At 48.8% G+C, this 8,471-nt stretch overlaps 1 protein-coding gene across 1 annotated transcript; it reads left to right on the top strand.

Annotated features, from left to right (window-relative positions):
- The first annotated feature begins 4,389 nt into the window (after positions 1–4,389).
- On the top strand, positions 4,390–8,471 carry LOC101656257 (thioredoxin interacting protein). The gene is made up of 8 exons (XM_004717280.2): positions 4,390–4,937; positions 5,414–5,486; positions 5,586–5,733; positions 5,930–6,032; positions 6,171–6,427; positions 6,529–6,685; positions 6,792–6,946; positions 7,072–8,471. The coding sequence occupies exons 1-8, from the start codon at positions 4,688–4,690 to the stop codon at positions 7,105–7,107; spliced, it is 1,179 nt and encodes a 392-aa protein (XP_004717337.1). The 5' UTR covers positions 4,390–4,687; the 3' UTR covers positions 7,108–8,471.

The following is an 8,471-nucleotide window of genomic DNA, read 5'->3' on the forward strand; positions in this document are numbered from 1 at the left end:
ACTAGACTAGGGCTCACTCACAGTGTCACCAGGCCTCCTTAAACAAACAAACAGCAACAACAACAACCCCTCCAAAACAGAGACCGTTGTGTTGAATCTAACTCACAGCAGTCCAATAGGACAGAGTATCACTACCTCTTTGGGTTTCTGAGCTGTTAAATCTTTAGAGGAACAGATCACATCAACTTCCTCCCACAGAATGGCTGATGGGTTTGAATTAACTGCTGGCCTGGGTATTAGCAGCTGCATGTGTAGTAGCCCAAGATACCATCAAAACTTGCTGCCATCGAATGAATGGTAACTCACTGGAGACTCACCATGGGTTGCTGAGACTGTAGCTGTTTACAGGAGTAGAAAGCCCAGTCTTTCTCCCGAGGAGCTGCGACTGGTGGTTTCGAACTGCTGACTCTGAGGATCACAGCCTAACACCTAACCACTAGGCCACCAGGACTCCCTACTATGCCTCCTCCAGGGCTCCAAAGCAGCTTAGAAACAAGAACTCTAGATTGAGTCCTGAGTCCTGAGTTTGGTTTGGGGCTCCAACAGAACATTGAAGTCAAGTCACTTCACCAAAATGGAATGGTTTTTAAAAAAACGAGAAAGACTGCCTGAGCCTCCTCCAGCTCTCTAATTCTGAGTCTAGAAAGTGTCTTGAATGCTTTACAGAATGGCTAAGATCAAACAAGATACTAAGTGTTAAAACACTGACAGTGAAATACAGCACAAAGGTACATACTTTCCATCAGACAAGCGTTGTGTTCAATAGCTTGTTCTCACATGATCGACGACTGGAGGCACATTACATAAGCCTTCTGAGCCGGACCCAATCAACCCTGAGGCTCCAGCTGTTGTAAGAATTAAGTGACGGCATCTAATCTTCAACCCTTTCTGGAACGGGATAACCTTATAGACGCAGTGTCCTTGAGATTATGGGAAGGACTTGATCCAGTAGACTCCCAGGTGCTCCATTAATGGTATGGTAATTATGAAAACTACACTTTGAACCCTGAGGCTTTGCAAATATTAATACATTCTTATTTATCTATGTCTTGTTACACAGTCGTGAATTCCACACTCAATTGGAGCCCTTTTTGCTTCTAAAATGACATTTCCTAGGGGAAATGGGGGCGGGGGCAGGAACAAGGATGAGAGGGAAGTTTACAGAGTGATTACAAGGACAAAGAAAGGGGTTTGTTTTGCTTTGGGAATTATGCTTTGCAGTTCTAAATGTTTGTCAGGCTAAGGTGAAAAGTGCAATTAGTCACTGGTCTCGGGTTGGCAACAGGGTTCGGAGGGCACTTCTCACCACCCCAGCAGAGCAAGCAAACAATGAGCCCCTCTGGGGTTCCTATTGGCTCGGGAGTGAAGAGGGTGTGGGAGGACAGGTAAAGATGATCTCAAGTGCCTCTGGGCGTGGCCCTACTTGGTAGCTGTTGCTCTTCGGGGCCCATCTTTCCCACCCTCTACAGGTTGTTTGTACCCTGTAGTTCGCACGGGGTTACAGTGGTTTGTTTTCTTCCTTCAACCCAGGAATGGAGAAAGAAGAATCAGGGAGCAGATTTTTGCCAGAATACCAGGTTATAAGGTGAAAGGTCATAAACAACCCTGTCGAGGAGGGCTGCATTTCGGAACGTGCCTTGGCCCCCGTCCTGGTAGGCAGCTGTTGCTGCCAAAGCTTAACGAGTGTTTGGCATCCAAAGGGACTCGAGCACAACGCAGTGCGAACGAGAGGTCCGGAGGAATGAAGAAACTGGAAGTGGAAGGTGAAGCGGAGCAAGAGAGAATTGTAGTTTTTTAAAAGACGGAACGATGAGGGCAATGAATGTACAAATCTGCTTTACACCATTGATGTATGTATGGATTGGGATGAGTTGTATGAACCCCCTAATAAAATGATTTTTTTAAAAAGAAAACGAAAAAACCCGGCACTTCATAGAGCATCCATTGCCATCACTCAATTCCCAGGCAAGAAAGGCATGACAGCGCAGGGTTTCCTAGGCTGTCAGCTTTATGTAAACAAACCGTCACCTCTTTCTCCCCCAGAGGCCGACCTTCGGGCAAGCAGCTCAGTGGTTAGCCACAGCACCAGCAGGGCTCCGCGAGCCTTTCAGGGTTCTAGATGCGTAGTAGAGAGTGGGCTCCCAGTTGGTTCCAGCTCACAGAGGCCACATGTATCACAGAAACAAAAACATGACCTGCTCCTGGCCTGGCCTCACAACCACTGGTATGCTTGGGCCCATTGTTGAAGCCGTTTTATCAATCCAGCTGGTTGACGGTCTTCCGTTCCACGGCTTTTCGACTTTACCAAGCATGATGTCCTATCAGGACTGGTCCCTCCTGATAAACTGCCCAAAGTACATGATACAAAGCCTCGCTTCTAAGGACCGTCGTGGCTCCCAAACTAACAAATGTCAGAGCTGTTTTCTCCAAGATGTCTTCAATTAGCACCACCTTGATCCATTACGACGCACCTACTCTCATCCCCTAAAATGCATGTAGTTACAAATCACACTTTTCAACAATATTGATTCATGTATTTCTTTGTAAACATGTTGCTTTTTCCTATTGCTGTACTTTAATATTTATTAAATAAAAATCCTCCTAGAAGCCACATTTTAAGTTGAAAAAAAATTACTTGCTCATAACAACTCTATAAATATTGAGAGAATGAATGCACCGCATACCTAGTTGGTTCACTTTCTAGAACAGGGCGCTGTCTCAAACCCACACAGCCTAAGGATCAACATGTTCCCCTTTTTGTTTCTGAGAGTTGTGTTGGGTGCTGTTTCCCAACACAGTCATGATTCCTGATTCTTGCGCTTACTTAATATTGGAGTTGAGTTATAACTTCCTAGCCTAAGGGGGTCAACCCAGTTAGGGCGTATGAGGAAGAAAGATTCCAAACAATAATGAATACGTTTCTTCTTGCTGAGCGGGTAGGAATTTCATATATTCTAATACTTCTATTTACTTCTCCTTCTCTATCTCAGTCTTAGGACTTTAACTTTCGCTTTCTAATGCAAGGCATCTCATCTCCCAATTATCCAAACACAGATATGAGAGGGGACCAGGAACCAAAGAAAGGTGGGAGAGAGGTGACAAATGTTTTGTTTTATTTATGAGTACCCTCTCAGGGGTCAGCTCCTAAGGCAACTCCTGAGCATCTGAGGAAAAACTCCTCAGACAATTAAATGAAACCAACACAATTGACAGGGTTCCCTTCAGTTTGAAATTCTAGTGCCCTGGTTAACCTTCTTTCCCCCTTGGTCTCTTCTCCCTGATTTCTAAAGAGCTTAGGAAAAAAGGAACGTTTACAAGAACAAGGGCATTTTCCCTTCAAACAGGAGTGAGATGCCTTTAAGCAACTAGGAGACGTGAGGAGTGCTGAGAAAACGGGCTCAGGGGGCACTTTTGCTTTAGTGAATCAGGAGACGGCAGAGAACCCAGGGAGGCAGTGCAGAGTACAGCATTCTTTGTTTCCTTTCCAGGAAAAGGAGGGAGCAGGGAGAAATGCCCAGAGCCTCGGGGGCACACCTCACTGAAGAGGCAAATGCTGTAAACAGGGAACATAAACACCGTGTGCCTCACCTTGCAGGTAGGCACGGAGATGAGGGGATAAGCAACAGGATGTAGGCACGCCCTTGCTGTTTCCCTTCCAGAGAAGCGACGAAACAGACCGGGGTACAGCCGGCACTCGCCCCAGAACCGTGAGGGGGGGCCCACACACCTGCTTTCCCAGGGGGGCAAAAGGAAAGTTCGCAATTGGTGACAAGTTCGCCTGTCTTCCAAGACAGCACGCTTGCTTGTTTTTAGTAGCAGAGACAGGCAAAGAAGCGCGAAGGGCGCAGCTCCGCCGCCATTCCCGGCCCGCCTTCCCGGCACACAGTGTTCTCGGGGGCGTGCGGCTTCGTTCCGGGACTGGCGCTTTGGGAGCTGGGCAAAGCAAGTGGTCTCGGTGCTACCTGCCTTGCAAGGCACACACGCCCCCCATAAGCCTATTTCCCCTTTTCTCAAAATGCTTCTCCCAAACAAGAAGCTTCCTCACTTGCCCTCCAGGGGCCACTCGCCCTCGGATCGGTTTACGGGGTCAGCGGGGAACTCCCGGTCCCCGTGCCCGGAGGGAACTGCCCCGCAGTCCCCCGCCTCCGCCTCCGCCTCCGCGTGAGGCTGCGCTGTCGGCACAACAAGCGGCTTCCCAGCCAGGAGCACACCGTGTCCACGAGCCTCGACGCCCGCGCTGATTGGCCAGCGCCCTGGTAAACAAGGCACGCGCAGCCAATGGGAGGGCTGTGCACGAGGCCAGCACGAGCCGCGCGGCCGCGCTCTCGTGGCCCTGCCAAGCCCGGCTGCGTATAAAACAGTTTCCGGCTCGGCCGGTGAAACCGTTTGCTCTTCTGTTCGGACCGGTCACTTCCCCGAAGTCCCAAGCGCAGTCTTGCAGTTTTTAAGAACTGCTTTCCCTCTTGAAGTTGCTTGACCGTGCCAGCAAGCGAAAGCATTTTGGGGGGGCATTTTTTTTTTAGGGACTGTAGTCGTGGGTGAGGCTTCTGTCTTTAAGCGCAACCTGCTTAAGGACCTCCATCCTCGCTGATTCCTTAGAAAGTGGACTGCTTTCGACAGGTCCTTCGTGGAGCTAGGGCTTGCTTTCTCTTCCCCCGTGGTTTCCAACTCGTGAGCCAGCCCAGCCATGGTGATGTTTAAGAAGATCAAGTCCTTCGAGGTGGTCTTTAACGACCCTGAGAAGGTGTACGGCAGTGGGGAGAAGGTGGCCGGCCGGGTGGTCGTGGAGGTGTGCGAGGTGACCCGCGTCAAAGCGGTCAGGGTCCTGGCGTGCGGAGTGGCCAAAGTCCTCTGGCAGCAGGGCTCGCAGCAGTGCAAACAGACCTTGGAGTACCTGCGCTACGAGGACACGCTGCTCCTGGACGACCAGCCCACGGGTGAGAAAAGGACTCCACTGCCCTCCGGAGGGAGGGTCCCCAGGGGGCGCGATTTGAGAAGCAAGGGCCGGAGGGTGGGAGGTGATCAGAAAAGAGACGTGAAATCAATAAACGGAGCCTATTCCAAAGAGTCTAAGCTGGTGAGGGTGAGTGGTTTTAATTTTGTATGATTCCCTTTTTTCTAGTTTTAATTTGCTAGCCACCTACCCCCCCCCCAACAACAAAAAACACAATGGGTGATTAAGTACAATTTATTCAGGGCTTGAACCCTAAGGTGCCCCTGAGGGTTGTTGCCTCCGCTAGTCAAAGATTTCTGCGTGCATCAAGTTGAGTCTGAATAGTGCAGGGCTCCGCCAGTTTTTGCCCTCACAAGGACCATTAAGACTGGAAATGGAGTACTCGCCATTGCTTATCACACAGATGCATTTTAAGTGCAACAAGAAACCGAATGGGTGCTCCCTTTTCTCTCCCTGCAGGTGAGAGTGAGATGGTGATCATGAGACCTGGAAACAAATACGAGTACAAGTTCGGCTTTGAGCTTCCTAAGGGGTAGGTATCAACAATACGTCGTTGGACTCCTCTCTCTGAACGCTTTGCCCCGCTATGTGGACAGTTGCAAAAATCATTGTTCGCGTTTCCTTGACACAGGCCTCTGGGAACATCGTTCAAAGGAAAGTATGGGTGTGTCGATTACTGGGTGAAGGCTTTTCTTGATCGTCCCAGCCAGCCAACCCAAGAGATCAAGCAAACCTTTGAAGTGATGGACCTGGTGGACGTCAGTACCCCTGATCTGATGGTGAGGTTCATGTTAAGCTTCTAATCTTCTGGGTCTTGGTAGTGATACATCATTAAATTGAAGTATTTCAAGTTCTAGTCACCAAGGTGGGAGGAAAACCTGCTGCTTCTAAGGGACTGCAAAGGAAAAGAGCCGGGGGGAAGTTCCTAAAAATTATTAAAACATCTATTTTTTTTTTCTTTCCCATTCTCCATAGGCACCTGTATCTGCTAAAAAGGAGAAGAAAGTTTCCTGTATGTTCATTCCTGATGGGCGGGTGTCTGTCTCTGCTCGAATTGACAGAAAAGGATTCTGTGAAGGTAAAAAACCTATTGCCTAATGTGGGGTGGTGGATATTCACAGGAACCTTACTTAGCTTTGGGGGTGAAGGGAGGAGCAGAGGAGGTGCCATCAACTATCCTGGGAATCAAGGACTGAATCACCTTTCTCCTTGCTAGGCGATGAGATTTCCATCCACGCCGACTTTGAGAACACGTGTTCCCGAATTGTGGTCCCGAAAGCTGCCATTGTAGCCCGGCACACTTACCTTGCCAACGGCCAGACCAAGGTGCTGACGCAGAAGCTGTCATCCGTCAGAGGCAATCATATTATCTCAGGCACGTGTGCTTCATGGCGTGGCAAAAGCCTGCGGGTGCAGAAGATCAGACCTTCTATTCTGGGCTGCAAAATCCTCCGCGTGGAATACTCCTTACTGGTGAGTGGGGGTAGCTCTAGGAAACATTTCTTCACTTGTCTCTATAGCAGTTGTCTTTCTTCCAGACCTCTCGACTAACAAACTGTCGTCGTCTTTTCCAGATCTATGTTAGTGTTCCCGGCTCCAAGAAGGTCATCCTTGACCTGCCCCTCGTCATTGGCAGCAGGTCTGGTCTGAGCAGCCGAACCTCTAGCATGGCCAGCAGAACCAGTTCAGAGATGAGTTGGGTCGATCTGAACATCCCAGATACCCCAGACGGTGAGTGACTCAGGCCTTTTCTTCCCCTTTTGGTCTGTCATTTAGGTTTGGACGTAGCAGGGTTTTTCTGGGCCAGGCTGCTGAACGCTTCATTTTCTCTCTCCAGCTCCTCCTTGCTATATGGACATCATTCCTGAAGATCACCGCTTAGAGAGCCCCACCACCCCGCTGCTGGATGACATGGATGGCTCTCAAGACAGCCCGATTTTTATGTATGCTCCTGAGTTCCAATTCATGCCACCGCCACCTACTTACGCCGAGGTGAGCATGGTCATCATCTGTCGTAACCCTTCTGCACGGCGTTGGTTGACTTGGGATGGCTACACGAAGGCTACCTTTTCAGCTTTCACTCAATTTGAAACGGTCTCTCTTCTTTGTCTTCTCAGGTGGACCCCTGCATTCTCAACAACAATGTGCAGTGAGCGAGTGAAAGAAAAGAAGCGACTGTGCCTGCTTGTTTCTTTCTAACTCCGTGGACTCTCATGCTTTCAGAGACGTGATCGTCTCTGCAGTGGGGTAGGGGGCCACCCCAGCCGCTCACGGTCATCTCCTGGCCTTAGCAGTGTGGACTCGACCTTCACCGGCGCCGATGTTGTGATAGAGGGCTGTTTGATGGATGGGTTTGAAACCACACTAGGGAAATGCAGGCCTGCCTGATTTTCTGAGATCACCTTGATTTTCACTAGTCTTGAGTCAAGGGTAGAAACAGCTTCCTGACAGTCTTCCCAGCGTTTTTGTGGAGGAGATGTTAAACAAGACCAGACTTTGAACCTCTTTGCCATGTACAGCAGAGTTGACTTAGCAAACTAGAAAAAGGGGGACTTGGGAGTGTGAGTGGAGGGGTATTGTGGCCAAAACCTTGGGAAAGGGGGTTCTTAAAAATCAGTGTTAACCCTTTATATGCTTAATTGTAGAAGAAGTAGAAAAGCAAACACCCAGGGCTGCCCCGGGTCAGGGTTCAGAGCTTTTCTTGTGCATTAGGGGAAGACGCTGTAAGTGGTTAGTATTCAGAATGTACTCTGTAACCTGGCCTCAAGCTGCAGTGATATCCCACCAAGTCTTAAAAGCCGTTTTTAAGTTTCTTGCACTTTGTTCTCCTGTTGCAAACATTTTCTTGAGGGAGGATGTGTTTTTCTTTTCCGCGTGACTCCTTAGACTTGATTCTAAGGTGACGCTAGCACTTTAGTACCTGTGAGTCTCCTTCTCTATCTCTAATGTCAGCTCCGTATAGTCCACCATATGTCTGGAAGCAAGCACAATGATAACACCAAAAAGAGTGTTACTCTGAACTACTTTTGATACTCTTGTTCCAGTGTACAGAACTATGCAATTGTGACACGCGAATCATATGAGAGTGGTTGCTGCTGCCAGCCTTGCCCACTGTGACGTTTCTAAACCCAAGCAGAGACTAGATTAAGATGCCCAAACACTGTGATCAGAGCCTCTGGATGCATCTGGGAAAACTAGAGGGCGGGTCTTCCCGAAGGCCCCTGGGCCCCTTTCCTGCCCAGTGTTGGAGCTGGGATGCTGCCTGCCCCCCCACTGCAGCACTTGGTCATCCCCACAGTCACAGCACTTTGTTCACTGCCCGACATTAGAGCACTGAACCTTTCTTTCCCTGAGAATTCTGCAGCTAGAAAATATGTGGGCCGAAGGTGATTTTTGTTGTTTTTTAAAATTGTATATCTTTTTGTATGATTAAAAACTATATTTTGTACTTAACCAGATATATTTTCACTTCAAATGGGGATATTCTTTGTTAAAAAATAAAAGTTTTTTAATGGTA

Source organism: Echinops telfairi, unplaced genomic scaffold (genome assembly GCF_000313985.2).
Source record: "Echinops telfairi isolate 266 unplaced genomic scaffold, ASM31398v2 ScPeMD7_7466;HRSCAF=8504, whole genome shotgun sequence".
Lineage (NCBI taxonomy): Eukaryota > Metazoa > Chordata > Mammalia > Afrosoricida > Tenrecidae > Echinops > Echinops telfairi.

Bases quoted from the DNA above. Each gene is read 5' to 3' on its own strand.
- LOC101656257 (XM_004717280.2), top strand. From the start codon at position 4,688: ATGGTGATGTTTAAGAAGATCAAGTCCTTCGAGGTGGTCTTTAACGAC. The intron at 6,033-6,170 runs GTAAAAAACCTA...TCTCCTTGCTAG, and splicing joins CAGAAAAGGATTCTGTGAAG to GCGATGAGATTTCCATCCAC. The intron at 6,428-6,528 runs GTGAGTGGGGGT...CGTCTTTTCCAG, and splicing joins GCGTGGAATACTCCTTACTG to ATCTATGTTAGTGTTCCCGG.